This window comes from Ceratina calcarata, unplaced genomic scaffold (assembly GCF_001652005.2).
Source record: "Ceratina calcarata isolate Rehan_Ccalc_2016 unplaced genomic scaffold, ASM165200v1 scaffold250.2, whole genome shotgun sequence".
NCBI lineage: Eukaryota > Metazoa > Arthropoda > Insecta > Hymenoptera > Apidae > Ceratina > Ceratina calcarata.
The window spans coordinates 1041529-1067507 of NW_017147019.1; the positions used below are offsets into that span (position 1 = coordinate 1041529).

Sequence of the window (25979 nt, forward strand, 5' to 3'; positions counted from 1 at the left end):
AAATTTCAATCCTTTGTCATTGTTTTTATGTAACGGTTGGAACATTTAACCGAATTACTAAACCAATTGCTACATGAACTTGTCCATGAGACATTAGACACAGTTCAGAATACGTAGAAGACAAAACAATTTTCTTAACTAATCCCGCGCCTTGGAAGCACGAACGTGTAATTGAGAAGATCGGACGCGAAACAGTCGAACTGGCTACGAAGTCATTGCAAAGATGGAAATATACAAAGCAGTCATTGTAAAACCTCTTAGCATTTAGATAGCATAGAACGGTGGTATGTAATCGGTTAATTACACCGATCCAATTAGTTATAGTAGTAACTCGTTTATACTAAAGCAATTAGCCGTTGATACGGCGTATCCGACTCGCCGCGATAGCGTGGCGATGAAAATTACAGCCGTGCTCGATCCGTTTCGAGACGAGGACTTCTAATTGATATTACGAACTTGCCAACGAATGACAACTTGAGATCTGTCGCTTTCCCTTTGTCCCGTTTCCCTTCCCTCAGATTTAAGTTTATAAAAAAATAATTATTTGTGGTCGGCGCGAAATAAAAATCGATCCCAGGGTGAATCAAAATTAAATGAAGGTCGGCGCGAGAGTCGAGTCAAGGCGGAACAAAGCGTGAACGAAAAATAAAAGCGTGGGAAATGAATAAAAATGAAACCTGAATGAAGAACGAATTGAGCTCTCCAGCCTACTATCTGCGGTATAACGTTTGTCTGAATCGAAGAGCGTGGAGAAAGTGGAAGATTAAATCGGTCTACGTTGCCAGGACGATAATCGATGCCCCGTATACACCAAGTGCATATGGCAACACGTAGAGGAGGACTTATGTTAACCCGAACATCTCATTGATTACGCGTAGGATTACTTTAATTATTCATCGCAACAAACAGAACTTGCAGGCCGTCCACGAGGGTTTCTCAGGGTTCGATTTATCGATCTTCCCTGGCCTCTTTTAACCCTCTTCAAAAGTCAATTTCAATGTCGCTCTCCGACGTTACCGCAACGATAAGCCATGGCTTACATCTTTTATCATACAAATCACAAATTATTCAAATCTAATTAAATCACGCGTAGACAAAACAAAGCCAGACATAATTTGCTTTATTTTCTTCAATTTTGTCCATACAAAGATATAGCAGGAACATAATAGAAACTTGTATTCGTACAATATTAATTGAAACGCGTACTTTAATGACGTTGTTATTACCTGACGGGAATCGAGATAAAACTCGGTACATAGGGAAGAGGAGCACGTATCGATTTACTTTCTCCCCTTTTTCCTTACAGCTACACTTTACAACGCGAGTCTTTGATCCGGTCTGCATTAACTCTGCGTTATTAATAATAATAATAATACAGAAACGATACTTCTATGTCCAGTTCGAATAACGATCTACGATTATATAATGTCAACGATCAGCATATAAAAATCTTTAAGCGATTATTTAAAGAGGTTTTTGTACGAGGATGTGAATAAATAAAAGTGCAGAGACCTGGATATAGACTGAATTGTGAAAGGTACCTATAAATGGCTAATGAAACTATTAATTAAAAAAGGCGGAACTACTACCTAACGGCCAACTGCACCGTAGCGAGGTGTTGCTTAATATCGTTAAGCACGAGAGTGCCGGCTAAATAAAACCTGGAAATGAGCGGGAAATATTCGATCGAGGCGACAGAATCGGGGCACAGACTTCAAATCGCTATTTCTATCCACTAGATAAATAGTAGAAAATTATTTTTCTAATCTTAGCACGCGAATGTTGTAATCTACGGTAGTGAGAAGTAGAACAATCGAACTCGAAAGTAGTTAGTAATTCATGGATGAGAAGACATACTCGTCCATTAAATAAGTATTAGAAAATCATATTCCTAATCTTAGTACATAAACGTAATTTAAACCATCGCGAAATGGGACGATCGTATTCAAAAGTAGTTAGCGATTCGCGGATCAAAAAAGGGACAGCATTTGATTAACTAATACAGAAGTCCGTGTACTCGTTACGCTCGGGCAGGTAATGAAAAATCATTACTATCTCGCCGGGTTATCAACGAATCGACCTGCAAATTCTGTTATGACGTACGATCCCTGATTACTACCTTATGAATTGCATGCATTTATACAAAAATCGGATGTGCAGAAAATATGAAGCAGCGTGCAGAACATCGAAACTATAATGCAGATCATTATTACTGGAAGGATAAAATCCAGATTTCATTTTTCAAATTGATATCACAATCGTTCCGTAGAAATGTCTAGTGATTATATCTACGCAGATCGCTACGCGTATTTCTACGTTTGTCCGTTTTCATCGTTGATAGAACGGAAGCAACAGGTTCGATACGGGTTGCGACGTTAAACGGCACCGGCGACAGGAATACGGTTTTTCCTTTGGGGGCGGCGCTCGCAACGAATGTGGGTTGGAGTGCGGAGGTAATTTCGAAAACATGAAATCAGAGCAGCCAACACAGTTGCCAGGCAATCGACGCGAGACGGTCAGACGATCGACCAGACCCGTAGACACGGGCTATGTAGCTTAGACGTAGGTGTGAATGTAGGTCAGGGTACCAGCACGTGCGCCCGGCTCGCGAACCCACCTAAAGAATATACAACCCGTTCGCGAATAGGAAGTCCGCGAACGAGAGCCACTTTCGGCCACCCTCGAGTGCCATTCCTCCGACCTCGAATTCTTACTACAAAAGCTTCAATGCTCCGTTCCTGACAAGGAACCTCTCTCAATACAATTTTTATTCCTGCTCCTTCATGCTAATAGCTTATACATTTTAACATTCAGATTTGATCTCGTTCCTGATAAGGAAATTCTTTACACAATTTTTATACGACTAATACAAATTGTTTCTTGTCGTGTCATACATCATTGATCTAAGCGATAGCTTAAAACATTTACAACTGATTTTCAGTCATTTAGAAATGATTTTGAGCTATCAAATAAAATCATCACTGACCTTAGGTAAATCTTTTTACGAGTAATCCACTTTTACATAATCTGCAACCAAGGTTAATTTAAATATCTTGGATATCCTAATTCGCAATCTCCTCCACGCAAACTAGTGGCAAATTTTTTCTTCAATTTCAAATTGAACGACGACCTTTAAAGAATATAAATTAAGACTTATGACTTGGTCGATCTTCTAAATTAATTCAAGAATACAATAATATACATTGCATTTGACAGTTATGGAAATCATTCTAAAAACAAATACTATTTAATATTGCATACAGATTGGTATAATCAAGGGATGGAGTGATACCCTCGTACAAACTTTTCTGAAATCTGCATAGCCAAGTACGTTGAACTAAATATAAATCAACGGGCGCAGCATTCGTTAGGATGACCGATCAACCGCCTACACAATTTCAAACTTTCCTCAACTCCACTGGAACTTCACTGGAGATAGCAATTATTCTCAATTTCCATCCACAGTAGACAATTTCAAAGATAAGAATTGAATTTTACAAGTATTTGATTGAGATATGGAGGATATATCTGGAGAATTTGATTGACATACGGAGTCTGTCAGTCTAAGCGAATTCAACTTGAAGGGGTCTTGTATACTCTTTGATCTCGAATATCGAATGAAGACAGGAAGCTTTGAAAGATATCCGTGCAACTTTTCCTAGTAAAAACTTCATTTCCCCAATGGGGGAGAACTTGTAGTAATAACAGTTTTCTAAGAAAAACGCTTCCTCAAACATCTATACTAATGAGAATCTCCCTTTAATTAGGTTTTCAATGGAGCCGACAATGATGCTGATTAAATGCAAATTGATAAGCCGATGGGTGTCCGAATAAGACGAGGACTCAATTAAGGAGTTCACAGATTTAATTACACTGAAACTCCAACAATCGACTTCTATTCTAGTCCTTTCCATTAAAGATTATTATACCCTTAGTAGGAGCTCTTAACATTTTTGCCAGTAATAGAAACAATTGTCCTTACGTTAGTCGAGGTATTATCACATTCTAACATAAGTTAATCCGATTTTTATTCTTCAAACGTGTTTCCCGAGACAAATTGCAATATGTATGAGGGAAACTGCTGTAGGATCTGGAAGGAAGCGGCTTATACGGATACTTATATACGACATTCCGCATTTTTCTTGGTCGACAAAGCGTAGCATGACGACGGCACGGGAAATATCTTTCTCCCGGTTGACATTCTGATCTCGAATGCACGATGCGCAGGACTGACCCTCTTTCTCAAGATAAAATTTCGCTAGAAGAACAAGCGTCGAGGTTGGACTCGAGTGGTTCTCGAAGGTACGTTTTTGGGGACGGGAAACGCCCATTTTATCCTTTCGCGTGTAACACAGGAATAAAAAGGGAGAAGCAAACAATACGCGCAAGAAAAGCTTTTTTGTTCTTCTGAACCAGCGACAATTAACAAATTAAAGAAGAAAGATTTACTGTGCAAAGATTGCGCCGTTGACGTCCTTAAGAAGTTTTCACGAAAATTAGTTTCCAGGGAATAGCGCGCGGTTAATTATGACCGTGCCAAGTTTGCTTGTTATTAGCTTTTAATAAGAATTCGAGAGACGGAGTCTAATTACGAAAATCCCGACTAATAGCTAACTGTCGAGTTTCCCTTAGAAAGGAGAGACAGTGTGAAGAATGGGAGTATCTAGAAATTATAAAAATCCGTCCAAGAATTAAAACTGATAATACAACGAAGTGCTTGAACTTATATACTCGTATCTTTTCAACTAAAAAATATCACTCTGATTGATTTCGTACATTAAATTTAAAAAGATGAAATGGCTTATGAAATTATTGCAATATTCGATGAGAGGCAAAAACAAATTCGATTCCATCAATATAAATGGACAAGAAAATATATGTTACATCAAGGAGAATCGTTCCAATGCCGTGTCATCGGAATCTTCGTTCGATTCCATTTCCAGGCCATTGATCGAAGGTCGGGAGCTGTGAACCTCGAGTCTGAATCAACGAAAGGTGAAGTTTACATCAGGCACACATATCTCCCACCAAACTATCATCTGTTTAATGTAAACCTCTCCTGTATACCGAATGTCCCAGTGACTTCGTCACCGACCAGCTGTGCTATCCATAATACCACCACTGTTTCTTTATTAATCCCATTCTTCAATGATACGTGACTCAATGTTTGTGGATACAAACTGTTATCTGTGTAATATTCAATCAATATATACGATTGAAGAACGAATGATAGACTCAATTTCTTATTTTATTAAGACTACTTTCTTCATCCTATCCCTGCTAAGTCTAAAGCTCCTTTAGCAAAAATAGTACTAATACTCCTATTGACATTTATGGCTTGACCATCCTCAATAAACTTTGAAACAGCAGAGTAATTGCAATACCACATTGATCTAAAAGCCAGAATTCTACATATGCGTGGATGTTTCGAAGCCAAGGCTAACTTTGGCAAAAGGGACCATCGAAAACTTAGCTACAATGCAGAAACAAGCAGTGTTAACAACCAACCAATTTCACTTAATTTTCTGTACTAGGTAAACCAGTATTGAGGTAGCAGATTCGTTCACAATTTAAAAACTATTCATTTTACTATTCTGGAAAGGCGAATCGATTATTAATAACAAGGAATGCATTTTGAAATATAATGTAACAGAAAGCAGAGATGCCTCTATTATTGCAACTCAATAATAGTTGGATAGCAGTTTCACGACTGGGAATACGAGAACATTTCAAATCGAGTCGTATTTTTGGACTAGCTTCTGTGCACGCGCAGGTGCATCGGTCGAGTGCAACAAAAATCCGGGGAAACCGCTTCGAGTGACTCAGAACGATGTTAAAAATACTGCCACTCCTATGTCTTATCTCTTCAAGGTCGCAATATGAAAAAAATTAGGTATTGCGTTAAGCCTCTCGAGCTACTCTTAAACACTAGAACTAAAACGATTCGCGAGCAACAGGGACAAAATATTCTTAATCCTAATAAACACCAGCCATAAAAATTGATATTCAGAAACGATGTTCACCGTTAACACGTTAATAATACGCTTTATCTTTGTTAGTATCGTTCTCCTCGCGATTAAGTGAAAAATAACGCTTAGAGTCGTTACCTTCCGAGGCAATTATGCTTAATAAGTGTAATTCGGATTAACCACACTTTACGCTCTTTTAGAACGGAGCACCCGTGAGTTCACTTAAAAATACTCCAGTCTCGCCATATGATTATTCTCTCTCCAAACCTTAATAAATATCATATGTTCTATTCTTATAAGTAAAAGATTGTGAAAATCTGATGAAAGAAAGTGTCACTAAAATGGTCAGCAGTGATTCTTGAGTACACTTCCGGTTGCGAGAAACTGATGTCATCACGAGAAATATGTTAACATGAAACCTAGCTTATGCATTATTCCACAGAAACTTTCTATGAACAAACAATATACACGCTTCTAATAAACAATATAGAAATCTTGGCACATACACATTAGAAAAACATATCTTTCTCTGTAAAGTGGATACGCTGCACGTTCCATGTGCAAGCTTTGGAATTCATGTTTCAACACACACATCTATGTATAAACAAAAATGAGGAAAGGGGTCATGACAAATCGGAGCATCAAATAAGCGAACGGTGTAGCGCACATCGAAAGGAACAAACATCGTTCTTACCATTTTATTTCCTCCTTTTTTTTCGTTTGAGGCACGATAGTCCCGTTAATCAGAGCTCAACGCACGAACGACCTAGTTTTTTTCCCTCGCCATCAAACGTTTTACTGCGATGCTAGAATCTCCGACAATGGGAAAACTATCGAATTCGTTTGGTGCCCGATGATAACGGACTCGAGTTCACTCAATGTAAAACAATAAGCGCATCGTGAAAAAATATAACTCTCGATTCGAGCTCGATTGCTTTAGCAGCTGCACTTGTGACGTCAATAAAAAAAAAAAAAATCTAATTTAGGAATATCTTTTAATATCCGTTAATTTAATTGGCCCAGCTTTTGCTGTTCCTCATATTTCATGCGGATTCAATTATTTTATGATTGCGTCAAACCTAGTTCTTTAATTACAGAACTTCGATATGGATCATGTCGATGCATCATAACTGACAACACTTTTACCTATCCTGTTTTCTCTAACGCGCACCTTCTTTACTCGGTGCATTCGCATCACGTTCCGGCACTTGCTCCTCGGTATGATTACGGCTGTAAACGTTTCTATAACGTAACGTTATGTATTTGCAACGACCTCTGCACGATAAATCTGCCGACTACCCCGATTATGTCATAAAACTCAAGACACTGGTGTGCCAAGCTAATAGCCAGGATTCTTGGAATGCGTAACAGGCTAGACGAGACTGACAAGTCGACCTGAAAAAATTTATGCCTTCCTGTCCGAATGAAGTTGGAAAATCACTGCTACATATTTTCTAATATCACTGAATACTCTTCGGGATACACAAATATGAAAACAACGGTGCCAGGCATAAATCTATCAATTATTATGAAAATCTAAGCCACAGAATTGTATTGACTAAAAATTCTCCAACATCAAAATATAAATGAGATATGATACAAATGGAATTCTCAGTTTCTTGACTTATTGTTAGATCAGTTCGAATATAGCCAGTAGAAATCATGGTCCGAGGTATAACTCGAACACGAGTCGAGCAAAGCAAAAAGGAATCGCCTTCTGACGCCGCGTGCGCTGAGGCCTTTTGCACGTGCACGATAATACGTAACTAGAATTCGCAGAAAACGTGGAAACGAGAATAAAGTGCTAAACAAATCGTTCGCTGAACCTGGAAAATGTCAGACGTTGCTCTAATTTCATTTGCTCTGTCTTGAATTTTTAGTAAATGTTTAAATCGAAGGCAGGAAGAAATACATCTCCCGATCGAATCTCATGGGACTTTAATACTATAAATGAACCAAATCTGTCAGCTCGAACTTCAATTTAATTTGGACGGTAGATCGAATTGAAACAGAAGAAAATAGCAGCAATATTTGATATTAAAATGAATCCGAAATTAATTATTTTTATGCGTCTTAAATCCGTCATCCCTTATTGATTTGCCTCGGGGCAATTTGAAACCGACGCCACGACATCTGTTAACCCTTTACATTTCACCGCTGCACAATATGCAAAGCCCTTCCTGCCGCAATTCCGGAAATCGAAATTGCACGCATAAGCTGAAAGCTAATTGCTAGAGAGAAACATCGTATATACCGGGACTGTTGTCCAGCAATTTCGGAAACAGAGAATTAAATTTACCTCAGGTTTATAATGAAAATTACTACAGTTTCTGAGAAGTTCAATAAAACAATTGCATTATCTAGAAATATTTAACTGCTTACATGCTCGAGTAAAAAAAAAAATAGAAGCTACGAAAAAGCGATGTTTTACCAGCTGGAATAATTAAAGAGTTTCTCCGAATTTTTTTGATCATGAACTCGTTTACTGAAGAGGTCTCCAGCTGAATAATAAATTCAATCAGGACTCGAGTTGTTTTGCTTCGAAGAAGGTAAAGTAATTAACGTGAGATAATTAATTAATTCGTCGCGGCGCGAGTTATTGAACCCCACAGACTCCCGAGTTGAAATACACCGAAGAAAACGCGTAATCGCGGTCAACAGTGAAACCGTAGCTCAAGCCCGGAAAACGTGAAAATATTAATCCACTATGGTCGTGTTTACAAAATGCCCGGCCGTTCTCAAGTACTCTCGACAAACAAACACGCTCCTGCTATTTTTCCGCATGCTGAATGAACGAAAAATACGAACAGATCCGTAAAATAATAAAGTCGTTGAACCATAAATCTGAATCAAATGATAAATTTGATTTATCCCGTCGATCTTAGCACATCCAATCGACAAACTATAAATAATTTGCATAAAGCAATTAGGTATTACTGTAACCGAGATTGAACAGACTTCAAGAACGTCGAACAGGTAGACGCGTCACAACACGCGTGCACCGTTAAAACGTAAGTATACAGCGCGTGGGTCAAGTCCGAAGAGGTGGCTGTCTAAAAATAATATCACGTTTCCGTTGCCGAGTTGGCGAACAACGGAGCCAGCATAGCACACAGAGCAGAAGGCGAAGAGAAGGGAGTGAAGGCAGGGCGAAGCTTATACGAGCCGGCGTTAAAAGGACGTTACACGGTACGCGGCTAGTCTAGCCGGATCCGGGGCCGAGTTCATTTCACTTTGCAGTCATCAGGTTCTCCTGAGTCACTCGAGTCGGCTCGTCAGACAGGTTGCTACCTGCCCGGAGGAGAGAGTGTGCGTGCGTGCGAGGCCTCCGTTTCCCTTCGTGCAACAGGAATTCGCAGATGCCACCCGATTGGACCGGTCGTTCGACTGAACACTGGAAAATCGCGACCGTGACGCGCCTCGCACACAGCTTCGTCGCTCCTTACTGAGGAAATTAAGAGTCAGCTGGATAGCTGGTGCGAATCAGCTGACCGAGAACTTGGGACGTTACCGTGTTCGGAAAGTAGATCACGCGTCCACCACTTATTTTCATTAATTTCAAATAAATCAGAACTTCGCTACTATCGACAATATAAATAATTTCTGATAGCCGTCAACTTATAATATACGTTCAGTCTAAAAATACACATCATAATTCTTATTGAATTCATATTTCTATGACAGAAAACGAATCGGAAAGTATCTGAGACACTAGATTTGGAGCATGTTCTTCCCTTCGATATGGTAAATCAATTTTTATAGAACGTAACCGTGGGAACTTCGTGACTGGCACGACCCCCTCAGGTATGACCGGAAGGTCGGTTTCACGTAGGCCACTCCGTGGTCTACGGTTTGGAATTTCGTACTTCCTGTCCCCAAACCCGTACTAAATAAAGAACAGCTTATCCAACATAAACGAGACCCCCGAACGCTACACTTTATGAAGCAGAAATATATGTTATAAGTTTTAGCACATTGAATTAAATAAATGCGTCTCAAGATTAAGGAATACCTTACTAAGATGTGAATACCATTTGAAATACATATTAATTAGGAAAAATCAAGTTAATAATGACAACTCAATAATCGACATACATAATATCGTCCTTTGGTATGAATTTAATAAGGTCCCTTATGCCTCCAAGATTCACAATACGCTTTGACGTCATCAGATCAGCTGATCGAATTTTCCCGAGGACGGTACGATTATCACGAAAAGGAACGAGAAAGTTTCATCCGGGCGTCTCTGAGAGATTATTATGGAATGCCTGTTACGACACGAGCATGTGCACTCGGCAACACAAACAACTTCCCGACGTTGAAGACGGAAATCAATGCGAAAGCCGAGTTAAAAAGAGCCACATGGCGCCGTGAAAAACTAATAGAGTTTCCTTTTGTAAAACGAACCCTCTCCCAGAACAGGCAAATGAGGTCTCCTTCAATCTACTTCGCTAAAATCCCCGACAGTAGTTAACAAAATGGAATCGTTTCATTAAGGATGTATATACTTAAACAATGCTACCATGTTGAATTTGTTATCATAGATTCCTATTATTACACCTACAACTTTTATTTGAATGATTTTTTGAAATTTTGACAAAAAAAAATTTTTCAATTTTTTCGAGNATTAATTGGACATTTCCTTCTATACTTTTTAGCACGTAGCTATTTATTATTAGCATTGTTCTTCCGACGTCTGATTTCTTTTTAATTATAGGAAATGCATTTTTCTAAGGTACATAAACGTTTGGGATTGACTGTATAGCCAATACATCCTTAAGTTCTAACACCGAACCTACTTTTTGTATTTTAACGTTTAACGTCATTGGGTATTGGTGTTTCAATCTGATACTAGCTTAAACAAAAACGAGAACTTTCACAATGTGACAAACAAATTACTTGCGCGAGAATTTAAAAAGGGTCATTCGACCGGTCGATGGTTTAGCGTTAAACATAGTGTGCGCGAGACAGTAATTATCGACGACTTTAGAACAAAGTAAGTGCATCTGAGCAGATCGGCGTGATCGTTAACGGAGGTTTCTTGGTGCATCGGCTCTAAATCAATAAATGGCGTCCTCCACGAATTATTCCACTCGAGCAGTCCCCTGAGCGTTCTCGCGATACACAGCCGGAGAGCAGCTATTGTGAAAGATAGGGCGACCGCAAGCCAGTTTCCCTGGCCGTGGCATAGACGACGAGTCTTCTGGATCGGTTTGCGAAGCAATTTGCCGTGGTGAACGACGAAACGCCACGTCGTTCAGGCTCTGTATATTTAACGATACGCACAATAATCGCATCTCCGATGGACCAGCCCCTGAAATACATTTACGTCCCGTCCAGGTAGATGATAAACTAATAACCGAGCGCCAGGGAACGCGTGACGTAACGGGAGCCACGTGTCGCTTTCCGGCGACTTGAAAATATGCACTTTAAACAAGAGAACTATAAAAAATAATTAGTTTTACTTAATCCAATAGCAACGTTATGCGCTTAACGAGTGAAGTAGAACAGCGTTTTATTTTTTATTGTTCAGAAATCAATTGCGCTGATTGAATTGCTGATAGAATTGATTAAATCGTAACGGTATCTGTTACATAAGCGAGCCAAGACGATTTTTACATTGCGTGTACTTGAAAATTAAAAAAAAAACCTCCATTTACAAATTAATAATCTGTTTTTAGCAATCGTTCAAATATCTCATTGACGAAGCACGGAAATGTGATAACGAGGCGATAAGAAGAAACAGATAATCTAACTATTACAAAAAGGCTTGACTTTAAACGGATTATCCACGGAAGTGAAGAATTAACGAGTTTTCCATAAAATTGAATATGAGTTCTATTGTACAACAGTTGCAGTGATGTATTCTCAAAGAAGATCGTATAATAAATATAACAATCCCAGAACACGAAGTAATCGCTTTCTTTTAAAATCAAACAGAATATTCTTTGTTATTTTACTGTAGCGTCAAACGAACATTCCTCGAATTTATAAGGAACAGGCAATTTAATTTTAAGGACAAGATTATTTTCTTGGAAATATTCAACGACGTACTCTCATTTCTCCTGTCGCACTTATTAGCTAACTTTTATTTTAAAGGGACAATGAACTAATCCCTTTGAAAAATACCGGACAATTTGCCAGACACATCAATGGAAGGCGGAGTGGCGTTGCATTTAAAGTACGAATCTGCAATTAGTATTAATGGAATAGCGGACAGATTGATAGTAAATAGGTACGTTCTTCTGTCATTGCATTAAGATAATGAGCGGTATCGTCCATTAATTGTCTATGATTTAGATACGATGAGACGATAAAACGTTGGCTCGAGATAAAAACGTATCGACACGATATTTCATGTTACTAATCGTTCCTACCATAATCCATGAAATTAAGTAATACAATACTGAAATTAGACACCATATTTCATAATGTTACTATCGTTTTTACCACCGGCATATATAATTCATGAAACGAAGTGCACTATAAAATACTGAACATAGAATAAATTGAAATTAGAACCAGTTGAGCGACAATTTGTTTTCCATCAGATTGCTAGTAGACAGAATCGATGGAAATGTTCACAGACGGGAAAAGGGACGCTTTACACTCGAGTGAGTCGCTCGAACGAATATCCACCAAGATATTAACGTACCCTTATGGCTATCTATGAAATCGGTCGAACGTGAAGCTCCTAATCGATGCAAACAATGATCTCGCGGCCTCACTAAATGTAACCTCGAGCATTATTACATGTTTTTTCAATAAAACGATGTTAAAATCGCTAATTTCAGCGGGATAAACTATGGAAGCCCTAAATTGCAACGTGTACGTCGCCCGTGTATTAAATCGACGCAGAGGCAAAAATGCCGACGCGTTCGACAAAGCGCAACCGTTCAACGGGCAACGTAATCGCGAGACAAACACTTTAATATCTGGAGTGAGTCATGCGCTTTCCACGAGGCATCGTTCTAAACGCAACCGAACGGGTGCGGTACGCACCAGCTAACTTGTTCAAAGACGATGTCGCTAAATCGCTGGCAATCGCTTGTAAATTAATAATCTAATTACAGGCAAGCGTCAGCTTCTCTACATGATGTTAGATATCGATAGTGAACTACCGTTTATTGTAATTTGCATATGCATGTACTTATTTCTGGGTATTGTAGTCTCTACTGGCGATTGTTCGTGAATCGAGACCATAGATAATATTTTTTTACACTATCAGCTGATCGATAGAAGGATACAAGCAGGCGATTAAACACTCCCGAATGATTCGAGCTTTTTAAACCAGGCGCATGACTACTCAAATCTTTGAACGGTGTTAACTGTAGAAGAACGAGCAAACTGCATAGACTCCATTTGTCAGAGGGATTTTAAGGAAGCATCGAGCCAGAAGGACTAAATGGGTATTCACTGAATCAGAAGAGACTGGCATTCTTCAAAACGTTGTACACGCGAAGAATACCGTAAACGTGTTCACAATTATTCTGTATAGGAAGAGGAACCTTAAGCTTAACCTGGTGCAGGAAAACAATATCTTGGGATAAGAGGCTTCTGCTAATTCGTAGCACTCACAAACGAACATTTGCTCTAAGCATTCTTGCCTGTTTGCAACGTCGACGATTCTCAAATGCGAACTTGGAACATTTCACGCGATTACTCGAATTACACTTTGTAACGAAATCTCGTGGCCCATTTTTCCCCCCTCCGCTCGCGAAAACTCGAACGTCTCTCTCTCTCTCTCTCGATAAATAGAGTCTAATTTTATGAACCCGAGAGAGAAAAATTGCTACGATCTCGGAAACTCTAGCCGGAGTCGGATAGTTCTTCGAAAGTGAAATCGGTGGAATCTTTAATTCTGAAATATCAGCCAACCATAATACCCGTGATACGCGCAAGCGATAAGGTGAGCCACGAGGGACTACTTGCAGCCAAGTAATAATTCAGCTGATAACACGTAAACATGTTCTAATGCAACGCGATGAAGACAATCCCTGTTTGTTGAGTAGGAGTAATTTCCGAAAGACAACAGGGGGTGAGTCTTATTTGTTCGTCGATAGATATTCTCTGTGAAGCCACGAGAATGGTACACATACTTTCATGAGAGTACCTATTCCTTCTTTCAATATTTACATTTGATGTTTTGAATTTCAAATCGTAAGCCACATTTCAGTGAACTGAGTGTCCATTTCATTCCAGAATTAAGATAATTCTTAATGGAGAGGCGTTGATACGTCGGCACGCTAATTACAACGCGAAGTGCAGTCGTTCTGCGAAAGGCGTGAGACACTACGTACGTAATGAAATCAGAGGCCACGACAAGCATAAACAATTCTATATTCTCTTAGGATAGATAAAACAAAAATATGTATCGCTACGAAATCACATTACGCAAAAAACGCAAAATCGACGATAAATTTGATACATGCAATGACAGTCAGTCATCAAACACTTTGATTATGATTGTGTATTACATACCATTTAAATTAACTATATAAATCTTACTTATTTAAATTAACGTTCCGAAAATATTTTTAGCTCACTATCTTTTTTATGTGCAACTTTCTTATGTAACACTATCTGTCTGCGATTGTTTAAGTCGTCCTCAAGGTAAAATTTCAATTTACACAAGATGAAGGATCAAACTGAATCAGCTGAAACGAACTCCATCGAGATCGATCGGGGTAAAATTTCGCTTCAAGGATCCGTTCGTTTTCGTGACGCGAACTAGCTACTCCGAAAAGATTGGCTAAGATTTGCCAGCTCACTTTTTATGTAGCACCGTTTTATTCGATATCTACTATCAGCAAAATCATTTTCACGTGCGAATGTTGACGGTCCTCGTACAAAAGAAAAAAATGAGCACACTAGCAATGATTGTACTTGAGAAAACGTTTCGAAAGTTCAATAAAAAATTGCATAGCGGATTTATGTTACAAATATTGTGCAGACGTATCTTTTCAATTATATTGTACCAGGCTTTATGGTAAATACTGTATCGAATAAATTGATATTTGATAACAATACTGCGATCGAGTCTCACAAGACACGAACCGCAGAAGGAAGGAAGACAGGAAACAGGATGCATAGGCATAATAAGAAAGAAAGATAAAGAAAGAGCGTCGACTTACCGAGTCGAAGTTCCCCAAAGTTGCCAGAGCCAATTTTCTTGCCGACGCGGAAGTTAGGTCCGACCATGAGTACACTCGAGGAGGTGACACTATACTTGGATGAATAATTCAATCTGGCAGCGTTTCCGCTACCACGGGAGATCCTTTTGGTCGCTTCCTGTTCGCGTTCGGCGCTACGCGCGAGCGGTAGCTGTTGTTCCCTACCGTCCCTTTTCTGCATGGTGCGAGTGTCCTCCGTCGTTGCAGAGTAATATCCGCGAACAGTCTGTTTAAAAATGTGAGAGAAAAATAGTCGATCGCACGGTGAAACGCGTAGCCAACGACTTTAGAGTCCCGGGATCGAATTTAATGACGCGAACGGTGTACGGCGTTCAATCGGGGATCGATCCCCATTCTTGACATATTTCCCTCTTTGGTCTTTCCTTGGACGGCCAACGATGGAAAAATAACACTCCAGCGGCTGCCTGGGAGGATAACGCACACACGCGGACACGCATACACAGGCACACACCGTACACGTCGAGTCGCAGGTGTCACGGTTCGTCGGTCGATGCCTTCAGGGGATCAATCCCCATGCTATCCTAACCTCGAATCTCGATCGAATGTTTACACTTAAAAAACGAAATTGGAAAAAGGCAGATTAGAGAAAGGTAGTACGCGCGTAAAACACTCACTGCTGCTGTTATCCCTCTCGTTTTTTCCCTTCCTCTTTTTTTTATAAACGGCTAGTGGTTATCACAGACGGGAGCGAGTCGTCGTTGTTGGTGTCGAGGACTGCCCTGGACGATTCCATACCAATTTTCGACCTGACTCTCTTGCCCGGCCGGCCGGGTGGTATATAGTCAACGATAAATATCGCGTTTCAGTCAATACGGCGTGCATCGCCGTGACTGTTCTCTCGCACGGGAACACACTCGGGAACCTCCATTACAAACGGCCCCGCCGCGTGCGATCGCGATCGTACTCAATCGTGGCCCGACAGTGCCGCGGCGGCACCTCTCACACCACTGCAGATGAGACTCTGCAGTTTATTCGGGAGCGCCGTCGTAGCGGCTTTGAACTCGCACCAACCAGCGAACACGCATACCAGCACATGCACTTTGCGAGCTTCGTATGTTCCGAAAGGAAAATCCGCAGTCGTGTCACTAGCGCGACCGATCGGCTATTGTATGCCCACACACTAACGTTAACTTTGCCCGAGCCCCGCCAACGTTACTCGGAACTTACAACGATCCTCAATTCGGAATTATGGTTACACGGATACGCTGTTAGATCCCTGATTGTAACCCCATCCACCGATTACACACACGCTATTTGAAAGAGCCGTCGAACGCGGACAAGCTTACGCTCCTGTCTCTCGCGCTCGACTCGACATGGGTGAGATTTGTTACGAGGCTGACAATGCTGCCAACTTAAACGAAATCAAGCCGCGTCCTCAATATCACATCGGCGCTTCCGTTTATCCTTAAATATCAATGATTTTTAACTTGTTTTCCTCGTACACGTGGTTTCTCAAGATTTCTACAAAATGTATCTTTATTCTGGAAATAATAAGATGGTTTGAGAACGATTAATATTACACTCTCCATCAGATCTACACTTGGACATTCGCTCATCAACGATAATACATACAGCATTCATTTGAATTTTCAAACAATATAGATTTGTAATTAATAGATTATTGTACTTATAAGGACTAGAATAAACGTTATTTTATGATTATTTTAAATACCTTGTGTATATGTCAATTCGTAAAATAATCATGTTGTAATGACTTGCGTATCCATAGTAACCGATTCGAATTTTACGAATTTCTGTATTCAATAAATATTTAAAGACTTTATATTAATTATTTTTGTGTATTATATTATGATACAATGGAGGATCTAGCGAATTCTGATGTTCGAATTGTATTGAACATAAGAGAAGGCAAGTCTTTTAATCGTTTATTCGTTAACCTTCGATATCTAGCAATATCGTAATAAATCGTATAATAACATTTAAATATTCATCTTGGAAACATTAGAATATTCTAAAAACTTTGCATTATTAACTGCAGGCAGAGGTTTTGAACAAATTCCAATACCTACGTTAGTTGTTGCAACTTTGAATGGTCATTCCTTGGAGACTGAGCAAATAGATTCAAATCCAAATCCTCAATATGATCATGACTTGGTTTGGGAAGTAGACAAGAGCAGAGTTCGAAAGTATGCGACATGAATACTTTTCTTACTTTTCTTTCAAACTGACGTCTGTTAATAAATTATTATTTTAACATAGAATGAGGTCTGGACAGGTCCCATTAAAACTTGAATGTTTTGCAATTAAAAGCAATAACAGCAAAGAAAAGATTGGATACCTCTTGCTTAGCTTGAGGTCTGCACAGGTTTTTAATAGAAATGAAATTATTAATGTGAAAGCTACTTGGCACAAGTTATTAGGATTAAAAAGTGAATTCAAAGCTCATAAACCTGAACTCCTTCTCGCTTTGAGCATTCATGATCATGAAGCTACAGCAATAAATTCTCAATTTGAGGTAAATATCTGATTATTTCAGTAGGTATTAATTAAAATGTAAAATTGTAATGTGAACGATTGCAGTTAAAGAATTTAGAAGAGTGTCAACAAACAAATATTAGTTCTGACAGGGTAACTCCAATTTTGCTACAAGATGAAAGACTTATACAATTAGGGCCATTAAATAATTGCCAAGAACTCTTTTTACTGAATATCACAGCTATATCTGCGACAAATATCGATTCATTATTGCCGCTTAAATATTATACAGACATGAGGAACAACCTGTATTTTTGGTGTAAAATATTAGAAAATGATGTGTATTTTAATCAGTCAAAAAAGGAATATGGAGATGTTTGGACGCTGAATGAAAAAATTGTAATCAGAATCCGAAGTTCATTGAGAGTCTTTAAGGAATATTTACAATTAAAACCATTCTTGTTCATATACTTGAAATACAAAGATAATGTAGTTGGTCAGTCAGAAATAAATTTACAACCATTGATCCCTACTAGTAATATTGAAGAGCTTTTCAAAATGTATGAAAACAATACTACTACTCTGAATCAAAGATGTTATTTATACACAAAAGATCCTGCCAAGTGTGAAGAGAGAAATCCTTTCGTTGATTTACAATTAAAATTGCAGTACGTAGGCAGAGCAGATACTGCAATGGACAGTTCTCCAATGATCAATGATTTGTTTGTCTCTAATTCGACTAAAGAATTGAAAAATAATTTTGGACAAATAGTAAGCTCTTCGTGTGGTGAATTATAAACGTTGAAAACAAGAGTTCACTGTTTGTATAACAATTTTCAGACTTGTAATGAGATAGACTGTCACAGAAATCCTGCTGGTGACTTTGGAAAATATGTTGGTGGACCTCAGATAACTTCGTTTAACTTTCCAAGCGAATGCCATAGTATAAATAGGCATGCTTTAAGTTGTGGTGCAATAAAAGATCAACCGACTAAACCCATTTGCTCAAATTCAGTTAACACACTGTTGTGTCCATCCAATACCGGTGATTATTCTAAAAGCGTAGAAGCCTATCATTGTTACTGTTTAAACATTTCACTGACTGCGATTAAAGCAACGTCTTCCAAATTAACGATACCAAACATGGAAATTCGGTAACTCCTGATAATTTAAATCATATTTTAGATCATATTATTTTATTTCATCGAGAATGTCTGAATTAAAGTACGCAATTTCTTGGATTTAGATTCCATCATCCGAAAACTGAAGTTACTTCGTCGTTTATTCCAAAACTATCGCTATCATTAGGAGAAAAAATAAAATTACATGATATACAATGCAAATTGCAATTTATCTCAGCAGTTGATGAGATCAAACAGCTACTGTTATCTTTCCCACCAAAAATTAGTATATATAAATTAGACGGAAACACTAAAATTTGTGTATCCCAAAGCATAATTGATACAAAAGAATTATTTCATTCAAATAAGGTAATATAAAAATATTAAATATGATTTTAACGATCATTATCATTACTTAATGAATGTGCTTTAGACTAAATATCAATCCAACATACCATTACATGATATGGAGCAAAATGAGATTGGTAATTTAGACGTTATATTAAACTTAGAAGATCATGGTCCATACTACAGGATTAAAAGGACTGTACCTAGTAAGTTCCAAATATTACATTTACTATTCTTGATCTACATAAGAGAAAATGATAATTAACGTAAATGCTTTTAGGTGAAAATTTAGGACCTCCGATTTTAGATGATAGTTTAGCATATAAAATAGTAGATGAGCTAGAGACTTGGAAAGAACGACAAATGGAGATATTTAAAGTTGAGGTAGGGCCACGATAAAATTCCTCATATATAACGCAAATATAATATGTATAATGTTTCCGTATGCAGCTAAAGAGAAAGGAAGATCGCCATTTAAATTTGTTGAGTCAGGAATGGCAAAAGCACAGGGAAAATTTAGAAACGAAACTTGCGTGTAGCGTTGAACAATGTAAAATGTTAGCAAACAGTTTAAACAGTGCTACAGAAGATTTGAGAACGCGGAGATTAAAAAGTCTCGAGAAGGAAACTAGATTAATTAAGGCAAACGAAGAGTTACAGTGGCGGTATGAAGTAAAGTTGCGAGAACTTCGAGAATCATTTCAAACTATGCAAGACGAACTCACGTCGAAGGTATGTAAGAATATGTGGAAGGATAGCATAGAATAAATTATATACATTGTTTTACTATGCTAGGTCAATGCTCTTGAAAAGAGAAAGACGTCTTTGGAAGCGCAAGTTGAACAATTAAGTACCGAAAACGAAAAGTTACAATCACTCGTAACGAAGCAAACTGAAGAACTGGAAGCTTATCAGAAAGGCTCCTTGACTCAGGATCAAACTGCAAATTTGCTGCAAGAATTAAAAACGCTTGAAGAAAAATTACAAAATGCGCAAGAGAGTAAAGCTTTTTTCAAAGGACAATGGGCGAAAGCAGTTCGCGAAATACATCATATGAAAACGGAAAATCAACAAGCTATAAAAGTACAAATAAAGAATAATAAAGAAGAATTACAAAACTTGGAGTATGTATATTCTATATTTTAAAAGTTAATATATTGAAAATAATACTGTAGCGCATTTCTTTTGGTTTAATACAGCCTGGAGGAAATACTTTGCACAGATTCAGCTGCTTTGACAAATGATCAAATACTATTAAACGAAATTAAAAGAAAATTGAAGTGATCAAGCCTAAAGCCTCATTTGTCGATGAGAATTACTCGTAGTATTTACACCCACTTCTATTCCAAAAATTGCGCAAAATAATAAAGGTACGTTAAAGAGTTTGGCAGAACGAAGTGAACGACTGCAAGCACTTATCGAAGAACGTGAATTTCTTCTAAAGACAGGTAGCTACACCACTGACGATACAATTATTATAAAATTAAACAATGTAATCAGATCTCTAATGATGAAGTAATATATTTTATAAATTGTACAATACTTTATAATCTTTTCTTACTATGTACATATATTGAAATAAATATATTTTACATAATTGTTTTGTGTTGTTATATACATATTTAACATGTTATATACATATTTAATAATTTAATACATTGTTGTATGTTCATTATAGTTACAAATATAAAACAATTCATATAAAAGTTTTATTTTACAACTTACATTATAAGGTGCATTTTTAATTTCTTGTTGGGAAGTGTTAGGTCAAAGCAAATCGTTTCGATCGGACATCGATCGAGTCTACAAGCCCGTTCCCAAGAATATAAAAATCTTGAATCATTGCCGATAAATTTAGAAATAATCGACCGTCCGCATTATATTTACGACCATTGATGTTCGATACTTTAAAATCTTTCATTTCTAACGCTTGGGGTTTTAATAAAACTCCAATTAACGTACCGCCGTAAGTGTCATGGAAAAATAAGGCGAACTCGTCATAACCATTCTAAAACCAAAATACAGTTATTAAAAACATTTCGCATAATGTATTTCATTCACTTGAATACTCTTCTACCAAAATTCTCACAATTCGCTCACGATGTGTACTCCACGATATTCCGAAACGGAAAGGCAGATTCGACCAATTTTCCACATAGGCAGGGCCAGGTAGCCAGAAGGATTCTTTGTTCTTCGCCCTGCTTTCTCCCCTTAAACCCCTTCAATTTTCTAAAGAATACAAAAATGGGGAGGTAGAAATGTTTATAATATGAATTAAATAAATAATAGAATTTAAAACTTCGTTACTGAATATTTCTGAGCCAATACTTACACTTCATATATTGTGAACGACTGCAAGCACTTATCGAAGAACGTGAATCTCTTCTAAAAACAGGTAGCTACACTACTGACGACACAATTATTATAAAATTAAACAATGAAATCAGATCTCTAATGATGAAGTAATTTTTTTATAAACTGTAGAATACTTTATTATCTTTTTTTACCATGTATGTATATTGAAATAAATATATTTTACATAATTTTCTGTTGTTATATACATATTTAACATGTTATATACATATTTAATAATTTAATACATTGTTGTTTCTTCATTATACTTACAAGTATAAAACAATTCGTATAAAAAAGTTTTATTTTACAACTTACATTATAAGATGCACTTCTGATTTCTTGTTGGGAAGTGTTAGGTCAAAGAAAATCGTTTCGATCGAACATCGATCGAATCTACGAGCCCGTTCCCAAGAATATAAAAGTCTTGAATCATTGCCGACAAATTTAGAACTAATCGACCGTCCGTATTACATTTACGACCATTGATGTTCAATACTTTAAAATCTTTCGTTTCTAACGCTTGGGGTTTTAATAAAACTCCAATTAACGTACCGCCGTAAGTGTCATGGAAAAATAAGGCGAATTCGTCATAACCATTCTAAAAGCAAAATACAGTTATCAAAGACATTTCGCATAATGTAATAATAATCATTCGCTTGAATACTCACTCTAAGATCCTTTAAAAAACATTGCACAGGATCAAAATCTGTAATTGGTATCTTCTGTGCCGTGTGCTTTTTGTACGGATGCCATTCAAGAATTGGATACATTTCGCTAACATCAACTGCTTGTAATTTTCTAGGAACCATATCTGACTTCAGATATATCAAGCAGTCGTATTCTGTCAGTGGTGGCCTGAACAATGGTCTAATATCCAACAGGGTATTTGTGAAAAGTTGATCTTGAAACAATTTTATAGATTGTCTAGCCAGCATTGTAATTCGATTCAAGATTAAACTGGATACTTTTTTAGTCCATATCGATTTTTGTTGATCGTAAGGAGTAGAGATAAATAACGGTGGCAATGAGTCACGAGATGATGCGAACAAAGTTTCCACGCTCATTATTTCTTCACCTAAAATATTGTATCATATCAATAGAAAATTCGTGAACAGCAGTTAATGAATACTTACTAGACATTTCACTGTTAAAGTTAACAATAATAGGATCTGTATTCCAATGGCCCCTTGCAAAGATCTCTAAGAGCCTCAGAAATGCTACTTGGGGCATTTGCGGAGGCCTGTATGGAGCAGGTGTTAAATACATCGAAGCTACAAGTAGCTCGACTACTATATCTGGTATATGAGAATCGTCTAACAGCTGTGCGGACAACCATCGTTTCGTCAAACAACAAGTAGCTCCGAAGGATGGCTGCTGAGTGTGTAATCTGACGTGCGAATAATGAAATTTAGTTGGATCCTTTCATTGAAGTATTAATTCAATAAGGAAATCAATCTTACCCATGTAAAGCGCTAGTTAACTTTGGTAGTTCGAATAACTTAATCTCCAATTCGGTCGATTCCTCGTTATCTCTATACTGCACAACTCCATTTTCACTTACTTGCTGTTTCAAGCAGGAGATTTCCTTCTGAATCGCCACTCTTAGACGAAATACAAATCCATCCTGCCAAAAATTATTCTTTATTAAATAATTATTCGTTCTGCTTCGTAACAGCGTCAGAAATATTATATACAAATAAGAACCTTATATACATCGACGTACGAATAGTTTGCATTCGTTACTAAGCTGTATTGTTTCCTCAAGCACTCTGCAATTTGTATATGAAATGCAGCTTTCGTTTTTCGAAGGGCTTCTAATTCATCCGGCCACTTTCCGCTGGTTGACAATTGTAAAGTCACCTCGAGAGGATGGGCATATTTGGGTGCTGCAGGTATACTTTCTGATAAGAACAAAGAATTGTCCCTTGCCTTGATAAATCGTTTAACGGGTCGATGTGTCGTCGCCAGAGGAGGGAAAACATCTGTATATCGAAATACAGCACTGGATCCTTGAACTCCATGTATCGACAAAGGAATATCGGTAAGAGACATTAAATTTTTTTCAAGTTCATTAAAAGCGTTGATCGCTTTCAACGCAGCTTCTTCACCCGTGCCATAAGGAAAATGTGTTATTTTTATCTTCTGTAGTCTTAGTAGTTGCTCCAACTCGTCCGCAATATACATAAATTTATTTTTAAGAATTCCTAGCTTTTTCGTTACTAAGAAAGATACTATTTTTTTACAGATCAATCTCTTTCCTGCTAGTGTTTTGCCCTTGGACCAAACTACAGCTTCACGAATAGTCCCGTCTTGAAATCGACGTAATTCTGATCGTTTACCCCAGAATCTCCTAAATTCAATTGCCTCCGGCAAATTTGCTTCGGGTCCTTTATCAACGATATTAAAACAATTTTCGGGATTCATATCTAGCCCCATAAAAATTGTCCCAATATCGTTGGGAGCATCTTCTGTACATTCCCATTCGACACTTTCGTCCTGCCGGACACATAATCGATGGACTCTGTTTGTCAGTCCTCTTCTTAACGTGTCGCAAATTAACTTGATGGTACCAGTTCGATAATTCGGACCGTAATTTAATTTATCTTGACTAGTCGAGTGGATGTCTACTATGTTTCTCAATACTCGAGCATCTTTAAACCATATAAGATGATCAAATGCCATATAAAACGGCACTTTCCGCATGAACAACGACTGGAAACTGTTTGCGTGTGCACTGTCCAAATGGTTCAAACAAATTTCTGCTTCCTTTTGTACCCAATTGTATGTAGATTTGTCCATAAACGCAGTGATGTTGTAATAACCAGTATCATCCAAGAATACACAGTCGTAATACTTGTGATAATTTTCAATTCTATTTTTTAAATCTTTGTCCTGACCCATCGTTATTCCAGATTCAGACAAGTCGACTTTTGCTAAATAATTCCACACGTTCCTGATAATCTGATAGCTGCTCATGAATGTGTTTAACTTCTTTATAGATAATAAGTATAGAACCAGCATAGTTACAACGTATCCACTGAAAGCTGCATGGCCTTTTGTCAATTCACGTTGAGTTAGCCAAATTTTTAATAAAATTATACCATCTCTTAAGTTTGGGTACTCTTTGATTATTTTCATACTTTCTGAATGGGTTTTCATTGTTAAATCGTGAAGAATAATAGAATTATAATGCGGGGTTGGCAGTAAATCTTGCTGTTTCGTATCGCTAAAGAACCATCCAGGTCTAACGTTATTCTTTTCTGGTAAGAATTTATTTAATCTAAATGTCTCCTTGTGAGCCGATACGTGTATTAATACAGTCATTTTAGTGCCCAATTTTCCATTTGGTACAATTTTTAACATTGGCCTTAAATTAGTGCCCACAAACTTTTTACTCTGAGAAATTTCATTGGTAATATTTGATGCTATATGTGCCAAATATATTGCTTTCTTTTTCATATAAATATAATTTTGGTAATCCCGTTTTTGAAACATTTTAGGAGGCATTTCAATCATTACGTCTACAGTGACGTTTGAACCAGTTGCAGCATCAAATGCGTAAGCTCCTATAACATTTATACTTGACGGCTTAACGAATTTAAATGTGCCTTTCGTTTCTTTTGGTACTTCAGGGAATGGAATGTGCACGTTTAAAATTTTGTCAAACGTACAAATCTCATTTCCCTCTGTTTCTTTAATGGATTCAATAGTTTTCTCAAAGTTTTTAAACCAAGCATCAAACATTCGTTTATATTTGTCTTTGATTTTAATTTCATTCAACGTTTCTTCTATTTGTAGCCTGAACAGATTGGAATGAAACAAGTTCTCAGTTTCTCTGAGTTGATTCAACTCTTCCACAGTCGGTGGCTTATATAAATCCTTGTTGAATTTTTTCTTCTTTTGTGGTAAACTCTCTGTGAGATTCTCAGTAACTCTTTTCCTCTTCTTACCAAACATTTTGCCCGAATATGCCTCTTCTTCAATGTCTTCATTGTTCCGATCAATATCATTGTCGTTTTCAAACATTAAACCGTCAGAATCAATTGAAATATCATCTACATCTGCCTAAAATGAACAACATTACGATTCGTTTAGCTTAGGATTGCATTCAAGATTAGACAAATATCACAAATCGTGATCGTGATACTATTACGAATACTTGCCTCGTAACGTTGTTTCATTTTTATCACTTAACTTTTCAATTATATCTTTAAACAATCTCTAAACAATCTCTAAACAATCTCTGAACAGTCTCGAAACAATCTCTAAACAACTGATTCACAGAAGTCTACAAACCATTTTACACTCCCACGTGCTCGTTTCAAACTTGTTGCAGTACGTTGTGGTCCGAGATGGAAAGGGAAATGAGGGAATTGCTGATCTCCTTGTTCGAAAATGGACACGGTTCGCTACCGCCTCTAGCGGGAATGTCAATTATTTAAGGTGAGAAGTGGACGTAGGAGAGGGAATTGCACAATGCACATTACTCCCCAATTTTTTGAATAATGGTATTCTATACAAATGACAATTTGCAATCCACGTATCAAAAGGAATAT

The 25979-nt window shown here is 37.6% G+C and overlaps 4 protein-coding genes across 20 annotated transcripts in view; 1 reads left to right on the forward strand and 3 right to left on the reverse strand.

Moving 5' to 3' along the window:
* Positions 1-16472, reverse strand: part of gish (casein kinase I gish) — a 39545-nt gene extending 23073 nt beyond the window's left edge. For 7 of the 17 annotated variants that reach the window (XR_003388919.1, XM_026811975.1, XM_026811967.1 and 4 more), the window contains exon 1: positions 15104-16470. Coding sequence is in view for 15 of the 17 variants with exons in the window: in XM_026811975.1 (XP_026667776.1) it covers positions 15104-15323 (220 nt within the window). In the remaining 2 variants the exon portion in view is untranslated. Of the gene's footprint in view, positions 1-15103 lie in introns of all 17 variants that reach the window. The other 10 variants (XR_003388920.1, XM_026811978.1, XM_026811969.1 and 7 more) reach the window with 6 other exon arrangements.
* Positions 16473-16598: 126 nt separating this feature from the next.
* On the forward strand, positions 16599-20630 carry rha (protein). The gene is given in 13 exon segments (XM_026811961.1): positions 16599-17032; positions 17163-17310; positions 17384-17639; positions 17705-18370; positions 18440-18753; positions 18846-19089; positions 19154-19274; positions 19349-19452; positions 19519-19800; positions 19864-20192; positions 20268-20332; positions 20335-20388; positions 20391-20630. Coding segments are annotated over 13 exon segments (2832 nt in total). The 5' UTR covers positions 16599-16980; the 3' UTR covers positions 20588-20630.
* Positions 20631-20678: 48 nt separating this feature from the next.
* On the reverse strand, positions 20679-21407 carry LOC113464086 (nucleolar protein 6-like). Its single transcript, XM_026812008.1, has 3 exons — positions 21376-21407; positions 21158-21287; positions 20679-21076 (listed from the first exon to the last, which is right to left on the reverse strand). Exons 1-3 carry the CDS (start codon positions 21405-21407, stop codon positions 20831-20833), a joined length of 408 nt encoding a protein of 135 aa, XP_026667809.1. The 3' UTR covers positions 20679-20830.
* Positions 21408-21623: 216 nt separating this feature from the next.
* On the reverse strand, positions 21624-25967 carry LOC108623109 (nucleolar protein 6 Mat89Ba). The gene is made up of 6 exons (XM_018021415.2): positions 25587-25967; positions 23128-25488; positions 22884-23047; positions 22557-22810; positions 22092-22498; positions 21624-22021 (listed from the first exon to the last, which is right to left on the reverse strand). The coding sequence occupies exons 1-6, from the start codon at positions 25602-25604 to the stop codon at positions 21776-21778; spliced, it is 3450 nt and encodes a 1149-aa protein (XP_017876904.1). The 5' UTR covers positions 25605-25967; the 3' UTR covers positions 21624-21775.
* Positions 25968-25979: the final 12 nt, after the last annotated feature.